The 25,925-nt window shown below is 42.3% G+C and overlaps 1 protein-coding gene and 1 non-coding gene across 2 annotated transcripts in view; one reads left to right on the top strand and one right to left on the bottom strand.

Moving 5' to 3' along the window:
* Positions 1 to 16,790, bottom strand: part of PRMT5 (protein arginine methyltransferase 5) — a 35,229-nt gene extending 18,439 nt beyond the window's left edge. Inside the window, exons 1-7 of the mRNA XM_060780038.2 lie at positions 16,625 to 16,790; positions 7,584 to 7,702; positions 5,844 to 5,929; positions 5,189 to 5,323; positions 4,343 to 4,458; positions 3,055 to 3,104; positions 2,753 to 2,916 (exon numbers count right to left, since the gene is read on the bottom strand). Coding sequence (XP_060636021.2) covers positions 2,753 to 2,916; positions 3,055 to 3,104; positions 4,343 to 4,458; positions 5,189 to 5,323; positions 5,844 to 5,929; positions 7,584 to 7,702; positions 16,625 to 16,752 — 798 coding nt within the window. The 5' untranslated portion in view covers positions 16,753 to 16,790. The remainder of the gene's footprint in view (positions 1 to 2,752; positions 2,917 to 3,054; positions 3,105 to 4,342; positions 4,459 to 5,188; positions 5,324 to 5,843; positions 5,930 to 7,583; positions 7,703 to 16,624) is intronic.
* A 304-nt stretch (positions 16,791 to 17,094) lies between these two features.
* On the top strand, positions 17,095 to 17,167 carry TRNAR-ACG (transfer RNA arginine (anticodon ACG)). Its single transcript has one exon. It is a non-coding gene; the product is annotated as a tRNA-Arg (tRNA).
* The last annotated feature ends 8,758 nt before the right edge of the window (positions 17,168 to 25,925 follow it).

Raw genomic sequence — 25,925 nt, 5'->3', positions numbered from 1 at the left:
TACCACCTATGTGTGGGGAGGCTAATTTAACAAAATTTACGAGGCCATAAAAAAAACTCCAGCAAAAGCATGCGGGGAATGTGGAAGTACTTCATCAGTGTCGCAGATGGATGATGAAAGCGACAGCTCCTCTGGCGGCCAGAAAAACTTAAATAGCCTCTGACTGTTTGTTTATTTCTGTTGTGTGTCTTTGGCATTGAATGTTTGCCATATATGTGTACATTGCAATCCGCCCTGAGTCCCCTGCGGGGTGAGAAGGGCGGAATATAAATACTGTAAATAAGTAATTCTCTTCTGCGGGCTAAACATGCCCAGCTCCATGTTGATGAGGTTGAGGACAGCTTTCTTTATGTGGGTTTCCATAGCAAGCAGTGATTCAAACCCTGGCTTCCAGAGCAGTAGTGCAACGCTCAAACCACTATACATTACCGGCTTTCCCCTGCTTCTATAATGCTATACAAAGAACCCATTTGACAAGTTCTTACCCCAGGGATTTATAATCTAAAAATAGACACAGGGAAACATCAGAAAACGGGGAGGGAAACAGACCGGAATAAAAAGGCAAAGACTACAAGATTAGTTGAATTACACGTACTTTAAAAATAATTACACCTTACAAAAGGATGTTGGGGAAAATCTGTCTGATGAATTTCATGGCTCCTTGCCTCAACCTCACTGATCCCATGTTACTTGGGAGTTAGCTAGCAGGCAGCTGCCCTAGTCCTGCTTCTCCTTATTCTTCTTGATAGACAGATATAATACATTCTTTTTAAGCAGATTTAATTTATTGAAAGCACTACAATAGCTTCTACAGAGCTGTTTTGCAGTTTTGTCTTTCTGGAAAGACATTTCTTTCCAGGTAAGAGAAACAACATCCCAGAGAGGCTCTGGCTCTCTTTTCACCACCAGATAATGTAGTTCTTCCAGAGCTGTTGTTATATCATCTTGGACAGAGATGCTGGTGCCTCCCTCAACTACAGGATTTCACAGGAGGGAACCATGGCAGATAATAATAATAATAATAATAATAATAATAATAATAATAAACCTTTATTTATACCCCGCTAACATCTCCCGAAGGACTCGGTGCGGCTTACAAGAGGCCGAGGCCCAACACATCAAAAAACAACAGCATAACAAATACAACAATAAATAAACTCATAAAACAGGCAATAAACATTAAAACAATAGCAATTAACATTAGACAATAAGACATGACACATTTAAAACTAAGGCCGGGCCAATGTAATGATTAAAATTTTAAAATGCTGGGCATGACAGGTGAAATAGATAGAATTTTAGAGATAAGTGCGATGTGCAGACAATCTTAAATCTCTAGTAAAGTGCATTTGGGACATGATGCTTGGAGTTTCCTATTCTGGGAAGGCACACTGGAAGAGCCAGGTCTTCAAGCTCTTCCTAAAGACTGCCAATGTTGGGGCTTGTCTGATGTCCTTGGGGAGAGAGTTCCAGAGTCGGGGAGCCACCACAGAGAAGGCCCTGTCCCTCGTCCCCGCCAATCGCGCTTGCGACACAGGTGGGATCGTGAGCAGGGCCTCTCCAGATGATCGGAGAGATCGTGTGGGTTCATATACGGAGATGTGGTCACACAGATAGGCGGGTCCCAAACCTTGAATTAAAATGAAGTAGTGCTAAAAATGAAGTAGTGCTATAACTGCCTAGTGCAGTGTTTCTCAACCTGGGGAGGTTGCGAGGGAGTTTCAGAGGAGTCACCAAAGACCACGAGAAAACATAAATTTCTGATGGTCTTAGGAATCCTTTCGATAGAGAAGGCTGAAGATCTCTCCACCTGTCCTTCTCTTCCTTTTTGGAAACAGGCAGTGAATCCTCCCACCAAAAGCCCTCCTCCGCTGTGATTGGCCGGCCTCTCAGCCAAGGGGAGGGCTGTTTCTGAGACTCCAAGCAGGGAGGGGAGAGCAGATGTGCTAGGCGCATGGCAGCATGGTGTGAATGTGCAGGTGAGGGAGAGCGTGTGAAGCTCAAGGGAGTTTCATGCCAGTGAGTCCCTTCAAGGCATGGGGTTTCTATGTGTGAAGTTTGGCTCAATTCTATCCTTGGTGAAGTTCAAAATGCTCTTTGATTGTAGGTGAATTATAAATCCCAGGAATGTCATCTCCCACATCTCAAGGTCTATTTCCCCCAAACTCCATCAGTGTTCACATTTGGGCATATTGAGTATTTGTGCCAAGTTTGGTCCAAATCCATCATTGTTTGAGTCCACAGTGCTCTCTGGATGTAGGTGAACTACAACTCCCAAACTCAAGGTCAATACACACCAACCCCTTCCAGTATTTTCTGTTGATCATGGGAGTTCTGTGTCCCAAGCTTGGTTCAATTCCATCATTGGTGGAGCTCAGAATGCTCTTTGATTGTAGGTGGACTATAAATCAACTCCCCACCCGCCCAATCCCACTGGTATTCAAATTTGGGCATATTGGGTATTTGTGCCAAATTTGGTCCAGTGAATGAAAATACATCCTGCATACCAGATATTTATATTATAATTCATAACAATAGGAAAATGATAGATATGAAGTAGCAACGAAAAATATTCTATGGTTGGGGGTCACCACAACATGAGGAACTGTATTAAGGGGTCATGGCATTGGGAAGGTTGAGAAACACTGGTCTAGTGTGAATGAACCCCTTAGTGGCCAAGGTATCTCAACAGAACCACTCTCACACAAGCTGCAAAATAAAAGAAGAGGAAACAGGCAAGGAAGAGGCTGACCTTGAGGAGGCGAAAGATGAGGCGCTGATGCATTTTGGAAAGAACAGGGAAGCCTTTCTTATTGGTCAGGAAGATGCTGGTGGGCAATATGGCAGCTTTGATGGGCTCTCCCAGCCAGCGGTCCATGACATGGTTGGAAGGTAAGTCAGCTCCCACTTCTAAGGCTGAGGAAAAGGGCCAAAAAGGAAGTGGCGTCAAAAGGAAAGGAGGGGGGCCAGTCTCCCCACAGCAAGGTTGTTATGGGGTGTGAGCCCACAACATCTCCATTGTGATATTCTCAGTTTTGGCATGGCAGCACTCACCCACAGCAACACGTTTGTTATAGTCACACAGTGTCCGGAAGTTGTGCCACCTGTGAAAATAAGAAGCTCATTTGGACAAACAGGAAAGCAAGGAATATCAGGAACAAGCTATTTATATTTGTTTTCTAGAGAGTCAGTAATCACTGACATACTGGAAGTATATTTGGGGCGGATTGGGGTTGTATGAGCAGTTTTGCAGTGGGTTAGGCCCATTTGAGGTGCTTCTCAATAACAACAACGAAACTTTATTTATATACCGCTCTATCTCCCCAAGGGGACTCAGAGTGGTTTCCAAGTAGCATCATCAATACATACAAAGAAAACAGCATAAATAATGGATTCTGATTTTACTGTTGAGGCACTAATGATTGTTATTCTGATGTTAATGATTTATGTTACAATTGTTTTTAATTGCCCTATACTTGTCTCATGATGTTTTGTATCGATGTTGTTCTCCGCTTTGAGTCGCCTGAGGGCTGAGAAAAGCGGTATATAAATAAAGTAAATAAAATAAATAAATAAATAAACATAAAATTAACAAGACAATATAAGCATAAAAAATCACAATAGCACATATATATCTATTTAAAATAATACTGCCTGTTCAAGGCAATTTAAAAGGCCAGGCCAAGGCTAGTGCAATTTGTTAGAGCAGTGGTTCTCAACCTGGGGTCCCCAGATGTTTTTGGCCTACAACTCCGAGAAATCCTAGCCAGTTTACCAGCTGTTTGGATTTCTGGGAGTTGAAGGCCAAAAGCATCTGGGGACCCCAGGTTGAGAACCACTGTGTTAGAGGGTTCCTTGCTACTTCACAGTTTGCTTATCGCAGACTCGCTGTTTCGCTGGTTTTTTTTAAAAAAGGAAAAAGAATTTAAGTAGTGAGAGAACATTGAGGATGCATTCTGGAGCCCAAGCAGCAACAAGAGGCTCAGGCGGTGGCGAGGAGGAGGAAGAGGAAGGTAAGGAGGGCAAGGAGAGAAGGTGAGAGGGCACCCCTACTTTATGGAATTTCATTTATCGCAGGTGGTCCTGGAACGCAACACCTGCGATAAGTGAAGGACCACTGTACTGTTAAAAAAATTAAGATCTTCAGGAACTGCACATTCTTCCCAGTTTATTCCATCAACTTTCGCTTTCTGCTGCTTTAAGCTTGGAGCTGGATAAAACAAAAATGGACAATTATGGACTTAATTTTGCAATTGCTTTCTGCTCACTGGAACCTGAAGAGCATGACTAGAAAACGGTATTACTCGGTGGCTTTGCTCAGCCCCCCATTGCCTTCACTCACCATTGCCACGTCTTTTCCTCGCCTGCGCACTCCTCTTCTGCCTCCTGTATGGCCTCGTTTTCAATCACATCATCCCTCAAGTCTTCCGGGGCCAACAATGGCACTCGCATCCAGAACTGTGGGAAAGGAAGCAAAGGAGCAGATCTATGAGACAGGAGGAAGAGCTTTTAGCTATATACATAGAATCATAGAATTGGAAGAGACCTCATGGGCCATCCAGCCCAACCCCCTGCCAAGAAGCAGGAATATTGCATTCAAAGCACCCCTGACAGATGGCCATCTAGCCTCTTTTTAAAAACCTCCAAAGAAGGAGCCTCCACCGCACTCCGGGGCAGAGAGTTCCACTGCCACGCTGAACCTTACAGTAGACTGCAAATTAATCTGTATATATTTTTGAAGGTTTTCTTTCAGATCTGTTGCTATGTTGATCCCCTTGTAGAAGGAAAAGGAGCTGTGCAGTATGATGCAACACCCCAAAACAGTTATTTCAGATGGGGTCTGCAAGCTCCCTCTAAATATGTTGGACTACAATCCCCACAGCCAGCTAATTTAGTGGAAGAATTCTGAAGTTGTGTTAAGTTCAGTATAGATTTCAGATTTTTTTCCCCTTCCAGATTGCCTAATAAACCAAAGTTTTGTTTACATGACAAGACTAATTTTATACAAAAATCTCAGAACCTATTACTCTGTGATTCCATACCCATATCTGCCTGATGAACATATCTGTACATTCACCATTTGGAAATAAATCCATAATGGAAATGGAACTAGGTGTCTACTCAGAGTAAGGGGAATAGCTAAGTTGATATCCCACAACATTCAATATAGGTGAGGTACCACACATACCATGGATGTATGATGTCCAGTACTGATATGGTTACACAGAACATGCGCCAAATTAGGGTTGTCTGCCTGGGTCAAGGGTATGAGGAAGGCTGGGAGCCCCAAGTATGCACCAAAATTCAGTTCCTCCAACATGGCCTGCAAAGAATAGGAAAAAAACCAAGTCTTCATATGCTGACATATATTACAAACAACAAAGCCTACATTGAATTTCATCTGGGACATTTTTGAAAATAATGAATTGTTCCACACTAGACTGGATCCAGACTCAGTCATACTCCAGGTAACTCCTCTGATACAAACTTGGACGTCAGGGGGGGAAAAAAAACCTTGAGTAATGCTAAGTCTCGATCCAACTTGTTGTGTTTAATTCTAGATAACCCAATCTGACTAGACAGAGACAGATAAAGTTGAGGAAGGATGAAGATATTACCAGTATACATTCCTAAACTATGAAAGATCTATAAGAAGATCACAAAAACTGTAGAAAGCATTCCCTCCCTCCTGAAATGTCCTTGTTTATAAACGTCTTTACAGATGTATGCCGTTTGCAAAGAGTGAGACAAAGGAAGACCCTCCTCTTCCAAAGAATACAACCAAACGTGTTTACAATGCAAGACCAACACCTTTCAAGCTTTCCCATGCCAGGCTCACTCACCGCCTCCGAATTCCTGCGAACCTTCTCGACTTTGGAATCTGTTCGGATCCATGGGGACAGTTTGCCCACAATCAGTGTATTCCAGTCTAGATGGGAGCAAGTTTACAACGGGATTAGCCAAACATCATTAGGCGTAAGTGAGTTACAGCCAAACGCTATGATGAAAATATGGCATGCCCTTTCAACCAAAGTAATTGTCTTTTTTTAAAAAAAACAACAGAATGATTTATGTACCAGAGAGTAAGAAAGCAGACAAAAGCATTCTAAGTCACATCCACATGACTGAGAACCAAACATTTACTGATTTTAAAAAATCAGTATATTTACAGGGCTTGCTAAACTGGCTGATTTATTTTTTTTTATGAAGCACAACTGAAGCATCTCCTTCAGAGTCCATTGTAAGAACTATAAAACAGATTTGTGTAAATGTCTAAAAACAGCCACTTAGGTGGCATTCAGAATTTTTCCACTGATGCCAACTTTTTCGGGACCCCAACGTTGACCCAAGGGGACCCCACAGTTTCAGAAGCAGTAGTTTCAACTGGCAGAAAATAAAATAGACAACTATGGATTATAGGATTTTAATGTTTATATTAATCTGTTTTTAACTCCATGTTTTAACGTCTAAATGTTGTTACATTTAGTTGTTGTTTTATGTTGGGAGACAATGCCTGGCTCGAGAGCAGTACGTGTGAAAAAGATCTTGGGGTCCTCGTGGACAACAAGTTAAACATGAGCCAACAATGTGATGTGGCAGCAAAAAAAGCCAATGGTATTTTGGCCTGCGTCAATAGAAGCATAGTGTCTAGATCTAGGGAAGTCATACTACCCCTCTATTCTGCTTTGGTTAGACCACACCTGGAATATTGTGTCCAGTTCTGGGCACCACAATTCAAGAGAGATATTGACAAGCTGGAATGTGTCCAGAAGAGGGCGACTAAAATGATCAAGTGTCTGGAGAACAAGCCCTATGAAGAGCGGCTTAAGGAGCTGGGCATGTTTAGCCTGAAGAAGAGAAGGCTGAGAGGAGATATGATAGCCATGTATAAATACATGAGAGGAACTCACAGGGAGGAGGGAACAAGCTTGTTTTCTGCTTCCCTGGAGACTAGGACGTGGAATAATTGCTTCCAACTACAAGAGAGGAGATTCCATCTGAACATGAGGAAGAACTTCCTGACTGTGAGAGCCGTTCAGCAGTGGAACTCTCTGCTCCAGAATGTAGTGGAGGCTCCTTCTTTGGAAGCTTTTAAACAGAGGCATCCAGGCCATCTGTCAGGGGTGATTTGAATGCAATATTCCTTCTTCTTCGCAGGGGGTTGGACTGGATGGCCCATGAGGTCTCTTCCAACTCTATGATTCTATGTTAGGTTTTCATATGTTTATGAGGCATTAAATTTTGCTGTGAATATGTTGGAAACCGCTTTGAGTCCCCCACTGGGGTGAGGACAGCAGTATACAAATAAAATAAATAAATAAATAGATAAACTAAAATGTGGCCACCACATTAAATACACTCTTGTTTAATGTTGGCTGTGAATGCTAGCCAAATAATAATAATAATTTTATTTCTTACCCGCCTCTCCTCATGGCTCGAAGCGGGTTACATCGCCAAAACACATAATCATTCAAAAATACTCCATAAAATACATATATTAAAAATATTTCCATAAAATACGTATTAAAATACACAAAACAAAGCATTGAGCTCTGGAGTCAAATAGGAATAGAATTTCTCACCTCTCCCTGAGAGCAAGAGGTCAGAACGGGTTTGGGGGCCTGGCCGTTTTTTAGCTGGTTCTTGGAAAAACTCCCTCTTGTATCGTGGGTGGAAAATGGGCATGCAGAGGAAATCAAACCTGTTGGAAAAGGTATGAGATAAAGTTGGCTGGAAGAAACAGAATGGTTGAAGATCCTTCTGTTATGAGACCAAAAACTAAGGACGCCTATCCTCCAACGTTGCAGATGTAGGCCTTCTTCTCTGTTGAGCGTCTTCTCTATTCATGGCCATTTCTTGTCATTTGTCCTGTTAGAGACCATGAAACTGAACTCCCATGCCCTTCAACACATTAGATTACATCTTTCCTCTGTTGTCTCTCCCCTCTTTTGTGACTAAATACTTTGCATGTTATTATTTAATAGGCCAATTAGATTGTAATCCACCTTGACCACTTCTAAGTGTGGAAAGATGAGATAAAACCACTTTGAATAAATAAACTAATTGTCTATTCGGTTTTTCTGCTTAACTATTCATCAATTAATTAAACCATCAATCAATTAGAATCAAAATATGATGTATCAGTACAGATTTCACTTTATTCCCCACGCTCCCATTCAATTACTGTATCTTCATAGCGGTGATAAAGATTATCTCTGTTGAATTCTTGAGGGTTTCTATAGAGAAGAGAATTTTGTATGTAAATTCAAAGTGCTGGCGTTGGCCTTTAAAGCCCTAAACGGTTCCGGCCCAAGCTACCTATCCAACCGCATCTCTGCCTATGAACCCACCAGGACTTTGAGATCTTCCAGGGAGACCCTGCTCTCAATCCCGCCTGCTTCTCAAGCTCGGCTGGCGGGGATGAGATAGGGCCTTCTCGGTGGTGGCTCCTCGGCTGTGGAACGCCCTTCCTACGGACATTAGACTAGCACCATCTCTAATGGTATTCCGCAAAAAAGTGAAGACCTGGCTGTTTGAGCAGGCGTTCGAATAATTAGTGCAATGATTGGTTAATGAACACTGGAATGGAACAATGGATGACGAATCTGGAACATGTTTTTGATGATGAGATGACAGTGAATGGGTATTGTAGTAACTGTTTATTAATTGTGTAACGTGTTAGGTTGTTAACTGTTTTTATACTGTAGCACTGAATTTTTGCTGTTCGTATTTGTTGTGAACCGCTGTGAGTCGCCTTCGGGCTGAGAACAGCCGTATAGAAGTAAGGTAAATAAATAAATAAATAAATAAATAGTGACTATCTTAAGCGGGAATTGCCTCCAGAGATCTATGGAAATGTTCACCTGCTGGAAAAGTTAGTTCCTGCCTTTCTTTTTTCTTCCCCTCCAAGCCATCAATATGCAAGAACACATCATGCTTTTGATATAGTCCCAGAAAATATATGCCATAATAAATCTTCTTTTGACATGCAAGAAGGCTCTTGATTGCTTTCACTGCGTGAGATTAACAGAGTTACTTCCCTGGAAACCTTCACCATAAACTTCTGGACTAACTCCAATTATGAATCCCAACTAGCATAAACTCACCAAATTAGCGGAAATTAGGGGGTACTTCATACTATTATAAATTCTGCTTATTTAACAGATTTACTCTAGATGGGGGAGAAAATTGAATTGAGGCAACTTTGGGTGCCTACTTTGCAATACTGTCACAGTGATGGATCTCTTCTCGCAGCCCAGTTGGGATTTTGCAGCTACAGGAATTTGGTGGAGAGCTGTACAATACACAAAGCTTTCTGGATCTGTTATTACATTGGGTGGGAGGGGGGGGGAGGATACAGTTTTGTTTGTATTGCTTCTCTTCTTGGAAGCTGCTCTGAGTTGAATGGAAGCATTTCAGAACTGGGTCTTTCCCATTCCATTAAGCACCACCAGAGCTTCTATTTATCTTCCGGCCCAGCTTATCTATCCAAATGCATCTCTCCCTATGAACCTTCTAGGAATTTAAGATCATCTGGGGAGGCCTTGCTCTCGATCCCGCCTGCCTCACAGGCATGTATGGTGGGGACAAGAGACAGGGCCTTCTCAGTGGTGACCCCTCGGCTGTGGAACTCCCTTCCCAGGGATATTACATCGGCCCCCTCCCTCCTGACCTTTCAGAAAAGAGTGAAGACCTGGCTCTTTGAGCAAGCGTTTGGAGTTTAACAAACATGGAATGGCTAAGGCGATGTAAACGGATGAGGAATGGGATAGGAAGACATTATTTTTTAATGGATTTTTATAGTTTTTATAGTTTTCATGGATTTTATATGTATTTATTATGTGATTTAACAGTAATTGCTTTTAACTGATACACATGTGCGTGTATATATGTATATGTATATGTGTGTGTGGTGTGTGTATATGTATATATGTGTGTGTATGTATGTGTGTGTGTGTGTGTATGTGTGTATTTATTTATTTATTTATTTCCAGCATATAAAATGACTGGGCGTATAAGACGACCCCCAACTTTTCCAGTTAAAATATGGAGTTTGGGATATACTCGCCATATAAGACTACCCCTCTTCAATATGGTAATTTTCCTATTACTGTACCTCCTTCTCTGCCTCTCAGATCTTGCACATGCGCACCTGCATGATCTTACACCTGCACCACTTCACTGCAGTTTTCAGGAGAGAGATCTGAGAGGTAGAGGAGGAGGTACGGTAATAGGATACAAGGGTGGGCCAGACAGGTAAAAGAGGTGTGTTTTTCTGTGCCCAGAGCCACTCTATCTCTTTTTTCCATACCCTGGGCGCCCCAGATGCCTGCAGCTTGCTCCACCCTTCACTTACACGTTCCCGATGAGGCGCCCTTTCACCTCACCATCGGGACCACATTAAGTTCACGAATCCTGATGGATGGATTTTCTTCTACCATACTTGTACAGCGTCGCCCTTAATGCTTTCATACAGTCATTGCATACGGCAGGGACGCGGCCACTGCCATTTTTGAGCTCCCCCACAATTTGCAGCAACCACAGATTCTCCAATCCGGATTGGAAGTTTCAGCACCCGCTCTATAAGACGACTCCCAGCATATAAGACGACCCCCATGCATAAGGCTACTCCAGCGTATAAGACGACTCCCGCGTATAAGACTACTCCTGCATATAAGACGACCCCTGACTTTTGAGAAAATGTTCTTGGGTTAAAAAGTAGTCTAATACACCAGAATATACAGTACATAGGTGGTTGATTGATTGATTGTGATTGATTGTACATATGTGGCATCTAATTGTTGCTGGTTTGTACGCCGCCCTGAGTTGCCTTCGGGCTGAAATGGGTGGGATAAAAATGACGTAAATAAATAAATAATATATCTGAAGTAACTGCAGGAGAAAGAGCAATAAAATCAGGAACAGGTTCTCTGCCATGGGATAAAGAAGCATCCGTCTTTCACACTTGACGTCTTCTATGAGATATCATATATAAGACAGGAGCAGAGAAAGTTATTCCTGCTGGTGGAGTAGAAGTTCAGAACTACTATCATTTTATGACAATTGTATCCTGCAGAAACCTAGAACACGCTTTCTTTATAAGCAAAGGGTACACTGGCAAAGGGGTTAACTGGATCCCGAGACCACAAGCCTTGTCCTGGAATAAGAGAGGCAAGTACATATCGCAGGAGGCAATCACATGTAAACACATAATTATCTTTGGCAGACTAATAAAAGATTCTACTTCCAAAATCCCACTGTGAGCTCTTCTATTATAACTTTAGCAAAGCTGAACACACAAGGTTGTGACTTTTATCACCAGCATCATTAAAAATAATAATGACAGGTTACCTAGTGTCAATCCAGTTACTTTCTGCTGGCACCAACAGTCTTAAGACTCCCTAACCGCTTGCCCAGAGGAGGCAATGCCTTTACTGCCAGGGAAGACAAGCTGCGTTCCTCATAACAATCTGACTGGTTAATGTGGGAACAGAATGCAGGGTTTACAATGGGCTTCAATCGGATCTAACAAAGCTGGGTTCTTAAGGCTTTAAGACCATGTCTTAGTGTGCAGTTACAGCATAGAAGTAACGTAGTTTGATGCCACTTTCACTGTCCTGGCTCAATGCTATGGAATCCTGGGAGCTGTAGTTTGACAAAGTCTTTAGCCTTCTCTGCCAAAGAGTACTTTTGCCTCACTAAACCACAACTCTCAGAATTCTATAGTAGTGATCTATGAGTGAAAGTGGTGTCAAACTGCATTAATTCTACACTGAAGATGCACCCTTAACTGATATTTTCTATATCCACAGAGAGCAGTGAAAGAAGAAATCAAGCAGGTCTGTCAACAAAGTCTGAAGAAAGATTCCTCTGCAGAATGGACCTTCTTCCATTACACCTCTGTGAAGTTTGGCCTTTGGAGCTCTCCAATCTTTGCACTTATTTAAAAACACAGGAGCCTTGCTGGGAAAATACGGGGTTAAATATCCTTAGCTGAAAGGCTTGGGCCCAAAAGTGTTTTCGATTATATATACATACTACCGCATATACTCAAGTGTTGCTCAAGTATAAATTTTCTTTCTGGCTATGTCTTTCCTTCCTCCCATAATAATAATAATTTTATACTCCCCTGCCTCTCCTTGCAGCTTGAGACGGGTTACAACATTGTTAAACCTGCCATCAGGTGCTCTGCTATGGCTGACTTCTCAGTTTGAAGTAGTCTGCAGTGCCTTTCATGTTCCTTGATTTGTGTTTGGGCGCTGTGTTTGGTGGTCCCTATGTAGACTTGTCCACAGCTGCATGAAAGGCACTGCAGACTATTTCAACCAGAGAAGTCAGCCATAGCAGAGCACCTGATAAACCAGCCTGGACACAGCATATTATTTGAGAACACAGAAATGCTGGACCACTCTCACAACCACCATGTCAGACTACACAGAGAAGCCATTGAAATCCACAAGCATGTGGACAATTTCAACAGAAAGGAGGAGACCATGAAAATGAACAACATCTGGCCACCAGTATTAAAAAACTCTAAAATTTAAACAGCAAAACAACAGAGAGACCAAAACAACCAGACACATCTTAACACCTCTCAACAAAAGAGTTTCCCAGGCTCAGCCAGGCCTTCAAATGCTAATGAAGGTGGTCAGTTGAAACATTCACACCTAGCTCCAGCAGAGAAGAGCTCTTTGCTCCACCCCAGTCATTCCACAGATATATAAACCCATTTTCCTAACTCCAACAGACCTCACTACCTCTGAGGATGCTTGCCATAGATGCAGGCAAAAGGTCAGGAGAAAATGCTTCTAGAACATGGCCATATAGCCCAAAAAAACCCACAAGAATCTAATAAGGTGTCTGTGTATATATGGGTTTTGCACATGCATTATAATGCATTTTTTTGTTTTGTTGGCTTTTTAAGCCTCTTCTATGTTTTTCAGTGTTTTTATGAGTGATGGTCACTCACTGGCCTGATAGGTATCTTGTGTCCAAATTTGGTGTCAATTTGTCCAGTGGTTTTTGAGTTATGTTAATCCCACAAAGGAACATTATATTTTTATTTATATAGAAGACTAGCTGCCCCCCTGCCACGCTGTTGCTGTGGCCCAGTCTGGTGATCTGGAAAATAAAATAATGAGAAAGTATTGGTTTCTAATATATGTAATTCCTTTATGCTTGTGGGTAAGTAGTATTTCTTGGTGTTTCTTCATCAGTGTTGATGTGGAGAATGTCTGGTTTGCCCACCCTGGAACATGCAACATATCATAGTCCTTCTTTAAGGGTCCCTTTCAAATCTATGATACTATATCTGTGTGTATGTGTGTGTGAATATCATATCTATCTATCTATCTATCTATCTATCTATCTATATCTTTGACTGGATGGCTCTTTGTCAGGAGGGCTTTGATTACGTTTTCTTGCCCTAGTGAAGGGAGTTGGACTGGATGGCCTTAAGTATTATCTGATAATCATGGGAGTTCTGTTTGGGAAATTTTCCCCAATTCTGTCATTGGTGGGTTTCAGAATGCTTTGACTGTAGGTGAACTATAAATCCCAGTAACTACAAAACCCAAATGTCAAGGTCTATTTTCCCCAAACTCCATCTGTGGTCATATTTGGGCATATCATAGAATCGTAAAATCAAAAAGTTGGAAGAGACCTCATGGGCCATCCAGTCCAACCCCATTCTGCCAAGAAGCAGGAATATTGCATTCAAATCACCCCTGACAGATGGCCATCCAGCCTCTGCTTTAAAGCTTCCAAAGAAGGAGCCTCCACCACACTCGGGGGCAGAGAGTTCCACTGCTGAACGGCTCTCATGTTCAGATGGAATCTCCTCTCTTGTAGTTTGAAGCCATTGTTTTGTATCCTAGTCTCCAGGGAAGCAGAAAACAAGCTTGCTCCCTCCTCCCTGTGGCTTCCTCTCACATATTTATACATGGCTATCATATCCCCTCTCAGCCTTCTCTTCTTCAGACTAAACATGCTCAGCTCGTTAAGCCACTCCTCATAGGGCTTGTTCTCCAGACCCTTGATCCTTTTAATCGCCCTCCTCTGGCTTGTCAATATCTCTCTTGAATTGTGGTGCCCAGAATTGGACACAATATTCCAGGTGTGGTCTAACCAAAGCTGAATAGAGGGGTAGCATTACTTCCCTAGATCTATACACTAGGCTCCTCTTGATGCAGGCCAAAATCCCATCGGCTTTTTTTTGCTGCCACATCACATTGTTGGCCCATGTTTAACTTGTTGTCCACAAGGACTCCAAGATCTTTTTCGCACTGCTCTCGAGCCAGGCATTGTCACCCATTCTGTATCCTTGCATTTCATTTTTTTCTGCCTAAGTGGAGTATCTTGCATTTGTCACTGTTGAGCTTAGTTTTAGCCCATCTCTCTCATCTGTTCAGATCGTTTTGAATCCTGCTGCTGTCCTCTGGAGTATTGGCTATCCCTCCCAATTTGGTGTCGTCTGCCAACTTGATGATCCTGCCTTCTAACCCTTCCTCTAAAACATTAATAAAGATGTTGAACAGGACCATACTCAGGACGGAACCCTGCTTATATGGCACTCCCGAGGAAATACTGGGGAGCAGCCATTGGGTTCGTTCCCTTAACCAATTACAGATCCACCTAACCATAGTTTTGTCTAGCCCACATTTGACTAGTATGTTTGCCAGAAGGAAATGGGAGAACTTTTTGAAGGCCTTACTGAAATCCAGTTACGCTACATCCATGGCATTCCCTGCATCTACCCAGCTTGTAACTCTCTCAAAAAAAGAGATAAGATTAGTCTGACATGAATTATTTTTGATAAATCCATGTTGACGATCAACAAAGTGGAATAATAATCTTTTCATTCTTTTCAACGTGTTGCCTTAGAAGAACTTTGGTGGGGCCAAGGGCAAGGACCCAGCCAGGAAGACAAACACAAAAGTCCCCTCCCTCAGTGATTTCATCCTCTGATGAAGAGGACCTGTTGGAAGGGGCACTGTAAGCACTAGCAGCACATGATCATCAAGTTTGATCATCAAGCATGATCATCAAGTTTGCAGACGACACCAAATTGGGAGGGATAGCCAATAGTCCAGAGGACAGGAGCAGGATTCAAAGGGATCTTGACAGATTAGAGAGATGGGCCAAAACTAACAAAATGAAGTTCAACAGTGACAAATGCAAGATACTCCACTTTGGCAGAAAAAATGAAATGCAAAGATACAGAATGGGTGACGCCTGGCTCGAGAGCAGTACGTGTGAAAAAGATCTTGGAGTCCTCGTGGACAACAAGTTAAACATGAGCCAACAATGTCATGGGGCGGCAAAAAAAGCCAATGGGATTTTGGCCTGCATCAATAGGAGCATAGTGTCTAGATCTAAGGAAGTAATGCTACCCCTCTATTCTGCTTTGGTTAGACCACATCTGGAATATTGTGTCCAATTCTGGGCACCACAATTCAAGAGAGATATTGACAAGCTGGAATGGGTCCAGAGGAGGGCAACTAAAATGATCAAGGGTCTGGAGAACAAGCCCTATGAGGAGCGGCTTAGGGAACTGGGCATGTTTAGCCTGAAGAAGAGAAGGCTGAGAGGAGATATGATAGCCATGTATAAATATGTGAGAGGAAGCCACAGGGAGGAGGGAGCAAGCTTGTTTTCTGCTTCCTTGGAGACTAGGACGCGGAACAATGGCTTCAAACTACAAGAAAGGAGATTCCATCTGAACATGAGGAAGAACTTCCTGACTGTGAGAGCCGTTCAGCAGTGGAACTTTCTGCCCCGGAGTGTGGTGGAGGCTCCTTCTTTGGAAGCTTTTAAGCAGAGGCTGGATGGCCATTTGTCAGGGGTGATTTGAATGCAATATTCCTGCTTCTTGACAGAATGGGGTTGGACTGGATGGCCCATGAGGTCTCTTCCAACTCTTTGATTCTATGATTCTATGTGCACAGTTTAGAAGGTGTGCGGGAGGGCCTGTTCGCAGAGCACTTAATGCTTTTTTTCCAGAATCTTGCCTGGTATTGACGTGAAGCTGACAGGACAGTAATTGTTTGAGTCATCCTTTTGCCCTTCTTGAAGACAGATAGGGACCACATTTGCGCTCCTCCAATCTGCTGGGACATATCTGCGTGTGGACTCCGATAACAAAGCAGATATTGTGGGATTGTCTACCTTGATATTCTGGGATTATAGATCCACCTAGCCAATTACAGATCCTTTCTTTCCTCACCTCCTATCTTTTCCCCTTTTCTTTCTCTCTCTCTTTTCCTGTTTTCCTTCTTTTTTGCTTCCTTCCCTTCCCTTTACACACATGTCACTTAGCAGCAACCAAGCTACTTCACTCTTTTCCTTTCCCAGTGACATTATAGGGCTAGCAACAGATTGATAGATGATAGAGCAGGCCTGGGCCAACTTTGGGCCCTCTAGGAGTTTTGGACTCCAACTCCCATCATTCCTAACAGCCTCAGGCCCTTTTATTTTCTCCCTCAGCCGCTTAAGCGGCTGAGGGAGAAAATAAAAAGGCCTGAGGCTGTTAGGAATGATGGGAGTTGGAGTCCAAAACACCTGGAGGGCCCAAATTGGCCCAGGCCTGTTCTATAGTATGAAGCCACGTGGTTCTCCTCCTCACCCCTGCCGGGCGACCGCCCCCAGAGTGCTGGCCACTTCCGGGACGCAGTTGAGGTCTCTCCCGCAAGAGACGCGAGCCGCCGCCGAGCCGGGCCCGACCGAAGGCGCCGCCGCTGTGTTCGCCGCCATGTCCCGCCACACAGAGAAGCCAGAACCGTGAGCCCGCGCCCACTCTAGCACTTTAACCAATCCGCGGCCGTTTTACAGAAAGCAGCCAATCCAATGAGGCCTTTCAAAGCCAGAGTGGAGGGGGCGGAGTCAGCACCGGCCTAGCTAAACCAATCAAAATCCGAGCCGGAGTCAGTGACTGAGAGAGCATGAGGTAAAGGTTCTATTTCCCATCATGCACTCGGGAGGGGGAAAAAAGGCACATGACGGTGGAAGACTACACTTCCCAGGATGCATCGCGAAGCAGGCAACGCTATGGAATGCCTTATAAGGGAGGAGGTGGAATGCTCTGTTTGTGTCTGAGGGCCAGTGGCGCAATGGATAACGCGTCTGACTACGGATCAGAAGATTCTAGGTTCGACTCCTGGCTGGCTCGAAACAGACTTAACTTTTCTTCATTGGAAACTTTAGCAAGAGTAATTAAGATTCTGACCTTCTGATCTTCCAAACACATATTAACAGTTAAACTACAAGGAGGTTGAGTGCATTCTTAAAAGGGGGGTTACCACATTTACAATGTATTTCAAATGAATTTATTTCCAATTTTATTTATTTATTTACACTGAATTTATTTCCAATTTTATTTATTCATAATTTATTTACAATTTTATTTACTTATTTATTTACAAAATATTTACAATGAATTTATTTCCAATTTTATTTATTTATTTAAAATTTATTTACAATGAATCTATTTACAATTTTATTTATTTATTTATTTACAATGTGTTTAGAAAGAATTTATTTACAATTTTATTCATTTGTTTATTTACAATTTATATACAATAAATCTATTTATAATTTATTTATTTATTTATTTACAATTTTTGTATTTATTTATTTACAATTTACTTATTTACAATTTTATTTATTTATTTACAATTTATTTATTTATTTATTTACAATTTATTTACAATTAATTTATTTACAATTAATTTATTTACAATTTATTTATTTATTTACAATATATTTACAATGAATTTATTTACAATTTTATTTATTTATTTATTTACAATGAATTTATTTATAATTTTAGTTATTTACTTATTTACAATGCATTTATTTACAATTTTATTTATTTATTTACAATATATTTACAATTAATTTATTTACAATTTTATTTATTTATTTATTTAAAATTTATTTACAATTTTATTTATTTATTTATTTAAAACTTATTTACAATGAATTGAGAATGAAATTCTTGTTTATTCACATTTGGTAATACAGTTTATCCCTTATCTGAAATGCTTGGGATACAAAGTGTTTTGGATTTTGTTTTTTTACATATACAAGATAATAATAATAAGAAGAAGAAGAACTCAAGAATGGAAAATGGAACGTTGGTGAACAGGAAAAGAGATTTAAAGATGGGCTCAAAGCCAACCTTAAAAACTCTGGCATAGACACTGAGAACTGGGAAGCCCTGGCCCTTGAGCGCTCCAGCTGGAGGTCAGCTGTGACCAGCAGTGCTGCAGAATTCGAAGAAGCATGAATGGAGGTTGAAAGGGAGAAACGTGCCAAGAGGAAGGCGTGTCAACCCAACCCAGACCAGGACCGCCTTCCACCTGGAAACCAATGCCCTCACTGCGGGAGGAGATACAGATCAAGAAGAGGGCTCCACAGTCACCTACGGACCCACCTTGGAGGATTATCCTACTCGGACAGCGAGGGATGGCCTAAGTAAGTAAGTAAGAAGAAGAGTTCAAACTACTCTGGGACTTCCGAATTCAGACAGACAAGAGTTTTGGAACACAACACTCCATACCTCACGATCGTGTTAAGAAACAAAGTATGGATCATCAATGTAATCCTGGGTGATAGCAGGATTGAAGGGAAACAACTGGAAAAGTTGGAAAAGCTGACACGATATGAGGATTTAAAGATCGAACTGCAAAGAGTCTGGCACAAGCCAGTCAAGGGGGTCCCAGTGGTGATCGGCACACTGGGTGCAGTGCTTCAAGACCTTGGCCTGCACTTAAAAACAATCGCCACTGACAAAATAACCATCTGTCAGCTGCAAAAGGCCACCTTACTGGGATCTGCACACATTATTTCTATTTATTTAGGGCATTTATATCCCGTCCTATCTCATCTCCGCAGAGGGACTCAGGGAGGCTAACAACCGGCACAGCACAGTGCCCACAATAAGAAAAGCATAAATATACATAATATAATATAATAAAAACAGTTTAGTACCATTTAATATTTGTATTGTTGACTGGAATCACTGGGTTGTAGGTTTTTTCAGGTTATATGGCCATGTTCTAGAGGCATTCTCTCCTGACGTTTCGCCTGCATCTATGGCAAGCATCCTCAGAGGTTGTGAGGTTGGAACTAGGAAAATTGGGTTTATATATCTGTGGAATGACCAGGGTGGGACAAAGAACTCTTGTCTGCTGGAGCTAGGTGTGAATGTTTCAACTGACTGCCTTGATTAGCATTTGATGGCCTGAATCTGGAACTTCCAGATTCAGATTTGCAACCATAAAATTATTTTTGTTCCTACTTCATAACTGTAATTTTCCTACTATTATGAATTGTAATGTAAATATCTGATATGCAGGATATATTAATTAACTGGATGGAATTCGGCACAAATACCCGATAGGCCCAAATTTGAATACTGGTGAGGTTGGAGTGGGGATTGATTTTGTCAATTGGGAGTTGTAGCTGCTGGGATTTATAGTTAGCCTACAATCGAAGAGCATTCTGAACTCCACCAACAATGGAATTTAACCAAACTTGGCACATAGAACTCCCATGACCAACAGAAAATACAGAAAGGGTTCAGTGGCTTTGACCTTGAGTTTTGGATTTGTAGTTCACCTACATTCAGGGAGCACTGTGGACTCAAATAATGATCGATCGGACCAAACTTGGCACAAATACTCAATGTGCCCAAATGTGAACACTGGTGGAGTTTGGGAGGAAATAGACCTTGACATTTGGGAGTTGTAGTTGCTCGGGTTTATAGTTCCCCTACAATCAAAGAGCAGTGTGAACTCCACCAACAATAGAATTGTTGCCCAGCTTACCTGTCTGAACATATCTCCCTCTATGAATGTTCTGTTGCGTGCTGGACCTGTAAAGAATTTCCTTTTAGAACAGGACGTGCAACCTTTGCCCAGCGGGAAGCCAGGGGGCCCAAGGAGAAGTTCTCAGAGGTTTTCCACCACAAATGATCTTTAGATGGCTTGTGAAGTATAACAAAGTATTTTATTAATGAAGAATCAAACAGAAACTTCTCTTGTCTTCAATAAAGCTAAACAAATGATTCCAGACTTTAATGCAACTGGTAGCTTCCTAAACTTGCCCATGAAGGACAGGCAACTGCCTTCAATAACTTCTTCTTTACTTTAAAGGAAAATCCCCTTTTTAACTTCTCCCTGGCTGACTGTAATCTAACCCTTACTGATGTGGGCTCCGCTACCGGGTTGAACTGCTTCTCGAACGCCGAGTGAACCTACCAGTAAAGGTTTAGATGTTCTCCAGCTGGAGTTCTTTGGTCTTTAGGGCTGTTTCCCTGAAAATCTTTGGAGACTCTTAAGACTGTTCTCCCGGAAAGTCTTAAGGGTTGAAGCTTTTGTACAGGGGAAGCTTGCACACGTCCTGTACATTAGCTTTCCTTGCTGAGACTAACTAAAATTGGCTCCCTTCCCGATGATGGACAGGTGACTTGCCCTACGACTGCAACCAAAGAAAGCCACCTATCTGCAGAGTCCCTGCAACCTTGGACTGCAAGCAACATCTAATACAAAGTAAATACAGTTGGAGCTCCTGGTATAGCTGTACCAGCACAATGAACCATCTCAGAGATTAAGGTAATTTGGGGAGGCCCTGCTCTTGGTTCCACCTTCCTCGCAAGTGTGATTGGTGGGGACGAGAAACAGGGCCTTCTCAGTACTTACTTACTTATTTAGCGATCCCTCGTTGGACGAGTAAGATGGTCTTCCATTATGGGTTTTCCTGTGGGTCCGCGTGTGGCTGCGGCGCCCTATTCTTGCTCTGCATCTTCTTCCGCAGTGTGGACATTGGTTTCCAGGTGGAAGGCGGTCCCGGTCGGGGTTGGCTTGATGCGCCTTCCTCCTGGCACGTTTCTCTCTTTCACCCTCCACTCGTGCCTCCTCAAATTCTGCAGCACTGCTGGTCACAGCTGACCTCCAGCTGGAGCAGTCAAGGGCCAGGACTTCCCAGTTCTCAGTGTCTATGCCAGAGTTTTTAAGGGGCCATCTTTAAATCTCTTTTCCTGTCCTCTAACATTCCGTTTTCTGTTCTTAAGTTCAGAGTAGAGCAACTGCTTTGGGAGACGGTGGTCAGGCATCCGGACAACGTGTCCGGCCCAGCGGAGTTGATGTTGGAGGACCATCGCTTCAATGCTGGTGGTCTTTGCTTCTTCCAGCACGCTGACGTTTGTCCGCTTGTCTTCCCAGGAGATTTGCAGGATTTTCCGGAGGCAGCGCTGATGGAATCGTTCCAGGAGTTGCATGTGACGTCTGTAGACAGTCCACGTTTCACAGGCATATAGCAGGGTTGGGAGGACAATAGCTTTATAGAGAAGCACCTTGGTCTCCCTACGGATGCCTTCTCAGTGGTGGGTCTTTGACTATGGAACCCCCACCAACAATAGAATTGGGCAAAATTTCCCACACAGAACCCCCATGACCAACAGAAAATACTGTGTTTTCTGATGGTCTTTGGTGACCCCCCGACACCTCCTCGTGACCCCCCTCAATGGTCCCGATCCCCAGGTTGAGAAACACTGATCTAGCCCAACTACATAGAATTCAGGAATGTAGATAACTAAAGCATTCCTTTAAAAGATACCATTTGTTTGAAGACCTTCAAATATGGAGAGTTCACCACACTCCAAGGAAATATATTTTTTCTGCTGAACAGTCCTTACAACAACAACAAAAACAACAATAAAAAAACCAAACTTCTGAATGTTTAGGCAGAATCTTCCCCCCCCCCCCCCCCTAATTTGAATCCATTATGTGGTGTACAGATTCAAAGATTTCTGCATGGAAAAATTACATCTGAGCAACCTTTTAAAAACTCCCCAGTTTTCCGTATTTGAATCAAACATCTGAACCTTCCTTTTGGAGGTCAGGGTCGTCCTTCCGATTCCCAGGCAATGAATATTTGATCGCAAACCCAAGAAAAACCCTTTAGCAAGTGCAGAAGCTGAGACAGAACACTCGCTCTCTTTGATCCCGCAAGAATTCATATTTAAGTAATGCGGGCAGAATATCCTTATTTATTTTTCTTCCATTGTGCAGGAGCTGAGCGTGTTATCGTTAGGAAAAAAGCATCTCCTCCAAAGGATCTTTTTAAAGAAGCGCAGTTAGTCTCATCAATATGCATTAAAACAGTTTTAGTCATTTAAAAGCAAAAATAAAAGGAATGAAGGAAAAGCAAGTTTATGAAAGACATTAGCTCTGCCAAGCTACTTAACTCAGCAATCTATAGCAAGTCTCTGTTACTAAGTAAAACATTCGCCTCCTTTTTTTCTTTTTTTTGCAAGTGTGTGCTTGCCTACAAATTTGTACAAAACGTGTGCAGCGTGGGCTGTTTTGAACATATTTTTATCATATAGTTAGCACACTCTAAAGAAACTTGATTTAACACAAGTCTGGAACCAACTGGATATTTTATTCATTGTTCCACTGAAGATTTGGGCAAAAAATTAAATCTACACAATACTATTATTCAGGGATAAGTCAGTTTTTCGGATCCTTGGAAGCTAATGCCATGCTCTAGAGAAGTTGGTCTAATAAGAGCCGTAAACAAGCTTTGGCGGAGGGTCAAAACACAGTTAGAACCATATTTTGTTGGAAGAACACATTCCAACCAACAAAACACAGCACTTGGAGTGCAAGAGCGTAGCCTGTTCAGTGTCTTCCAGGTCATCCACTCTGTCAGATGTCAGGTGGTGTGCCCAGGAGGGAGTTTCTCATCTGGTCTCAGCCACTGATTGAAGTGCTGGGTTTTAGCCTGCCACTTTTGGACTCTCGCTTGCTGAGGTGTTCCTGCAAGTATCTTTGTAGATTTTAGGAACCGGTTTCTTTATTCAAGGCATTGGCAGGCAGGCTGATGGCCAAACAGAGGTTGGGTGAGAGATGTCAATGGCTTGGTCCTTTCATTAATAAATAATAATGGGTTGTTGTAGGTTTTTTAGGGCTATATGGCAAGCAACATCACCTCACTACCTCTGAGGATGCTTGCCATAGATGCAGGCGAAACGTCAGGAGAGAATGCCTTTAGAACATGGCCATATAGCCCAAAAAAGCCTACAACAATCCAGTGATTCTGGCCACGACAGCCTTTGACGATAATAATAATAATAACAACAACAACAACACTTTATATATATTCCCTCCTCGCCCCGAAGGGGACTCGGGGCGGATCACAGTACACATGCATGGCAAACATTCAATGCCATTTTTGTATAGACCAGGGGACCTCAAACTTTTTAAACAGAGGGCCAGGTCACAATCCCTCAAACTATTGGAGGACCGGAATATAATTTGGAAAAAACAAACAAACATGAATTCCTATGCACACTGTACATATCTTATTTGTATTGCAAAAACATTTAAAAACATTACAATAATTAAAATGAAGAACAATGTAAATAAAAATAAACTTATTAATATTTTAATAGGAAGTGTGGGCCTGCTTTTGGCTGATGAGATAGTATTGTTGTTGTTGTTGACAGAAGAACAACAATCCTATCTCATCAGAGACAGACAGAACAGAAGGAGGTGTGTTATTTTGACTCAGTGTCCAGCTGTTTTGGTCCCATGGAAGGTTGACTTGAATCCAGCCACAGGGGGTGCTGTTGCTCCATCCTCTGTTACGAGGAGCCATCAGGACTTCCTCCTTCCTTTTGGTCACCCAGCATTTTCACTGCTGGCTGCTACTTCCCAGTAGATGTGAGATGGTGCAATATAATATATCCAGTGGTGTGGGGCATAGACATAATGTGATAATGCAGCATGTCTCTTTAAGAGAAGCATCCATTGTTTTAAGACGGCGATATGTATTCCATACTGGGCATGCTTATTCAGCAGCAGAGTAGCAAAGCGCAAGGGCAATATATATAGGCTTTGTTTGAAAGGTTTCTTGATTGAACATGTATCCCTGAAGCCTATATATTGGGATCTATCAGTCTTACGACTCTTATGTTTGAGAGCGGTTGCTCCTTTTCACTTTGCTTAATGCCACTGTATTGAACTGTATACTGGAAATTATATACTATATGCTCTTTGGATATTATACTTTTAAGTTTGCATTAGCCTCGGCCCGGCCTTTTAATTGCTCTGAATAGGCAGGATTATTTTTTAATACATAAGTGTTATTGTGATAATTTTATGCTTATGTTGTTTTGTTAATTTTATGTCATGCTGTTTACTCTGTATGTTTTGGTGATGTTACTTGGAAACCACGCTGAGTAACCCTTGGGGAGATAAAGCGGTATATAAATAAAATTTTATTTATTATTTTATTATTTATACTCAAAATTATATACTATATGCTCTTTGGATATTATTGTTGTGGCTCAGCTTGATTCTGAGCCTGAAACCGAACTCTCTTGTGAGCCTGAAATGTTTCCTGATGAAGAGGATGATGGGATTCCGATTTCTGGGCCTGTTCCTATGCCTTTTTCTGTGCCTTGTTCAGACAGTGCACCAGAGGAGTCAACAAGTCAGTTCTCATGGGAAAAGAATGCCAGCGAATTAGATAACAACCAGGTGCAGAGGCCTTCACTTGCTCAGCCTTCTCATGCTGATACTGATAGAGAAGAGAGCCTTGATAGTGATTTAATGAGCAGGCAGAAACGTTTAGATTGGCGGGTCAGGAGGAGTTCGCGGTTAGCCAGCAAGATAGAAGCCAGGTCGGTGAAAGGTCACCGTAATGCTTTCATGTTGGCAAAAGCGTAATGTTTTCATGTTGGCAAAAAGATATTTAGGCTTCTGGTTAACAAAGGGAAGGTGTCAGTTCAATGTGGCTTTTTGCATGAAAGCTTCTATGGAATAACCTTGGCTTTAAAGCAGCACGCTTTGGGCTTCCTGAATCGGAATTCTTGGGGCTTGCGTTTCACTGTTTTTACCATGGACTCTTGGTTGACCATTGCTTAAAGGACTATATTTTATGTTCTTACCTGAGGATCTTTGGAACTGTGTTTTGCATTTCACCTTTGTCTTTGGAACTTTGCATTGCTTATGCTATGCTTTGACTTTTTCCTCAATTTATTTATTTATTTATTTCAAGCGCTTCTACCCCGCCCTTCTCAACCACCTGGGGGGGGGGGGGGACTCAGGGCGGCTTACAAAAGGCACAATTCGATGCCTAACAGTTCACAAAATACAATATAACAACAACAATTATAACTAGTTAAAACAATCAAATTAATACAATAGCAGCAATAAAATCATCTTGTGGTCAACGTTCACCAATTCATAAATCCATAGTCCATCCAGCATTGTCATAGTCCTTTCCTATTCTGCTCGTCATTGTCCTTTATCCATCTGCCAGCTTACCCAAAGGCCTGGTCCCATATCCAGGTTTTTAACTTCCTTCTGAAAGAGAGGAGGGATGTTGATGACCTAATTTCCCTGGGGAGTGCATTCCATAGGCAAGGGGCCACCACTGAGAAGGCCCTGTCCCTCGTCCCCACCAGTCTCACTTGTGATAAAGGTGGGGCCGAGAGCAGAGCCTCGCCAGAGGATCTTAAACTCCGAGGTGGGATGTAGAAGGAGATACGTTTGGACAAGTACGCTGGGCCGGAGCTGTATAGGGTTTTGTAGGTCAAAACCAGCACGTTGAATTGTGCTCGGAACTGGATCGGCAGCCAGTGGAGCTGACATAACAGGGGGGTGGGTATGATGCTCCGGTGAGTAATCTAGCCGTTGGACTAACTGAAGTTTCCGAACAGTCTTCAAAGGCAATAAACTATAAAATCTACAGCTCTTGTGTGGCGGTGTTTGGGAGTAAGGTGAAGCCTACTCTGAGTTGCAACAATTAGATTTTCTCCTTACATATATTGCTTTGTGTTTGTTCTGACATCCAACAAGTATTCTGGGACAGGGTATAGGAGGCAGGAAACCAAACCTTAGTCCAATGGGAAG

Source organism: Anolis sagrei, chromosome 6 (assembly GCF_037176765.1).
Source record: "Anolis sagrei isolate rAnoSag1 chromosome 6, rAnoSag1.mat, whole genome shotgun sequence".
In the NCBI taxonomy this organism is placed as follows: domain Eukaryota; kingdom Metazoa; phylum Chordata; class Lepidosauria; order Squamata; family Dactyloidae; genus Anolis; species Anolis sagrei.
The sequence above is the reverse complement of the archived record's forward strand: the minus strand, read 5'-3'. Positions and strand labels throughout refer to the sequence as shown.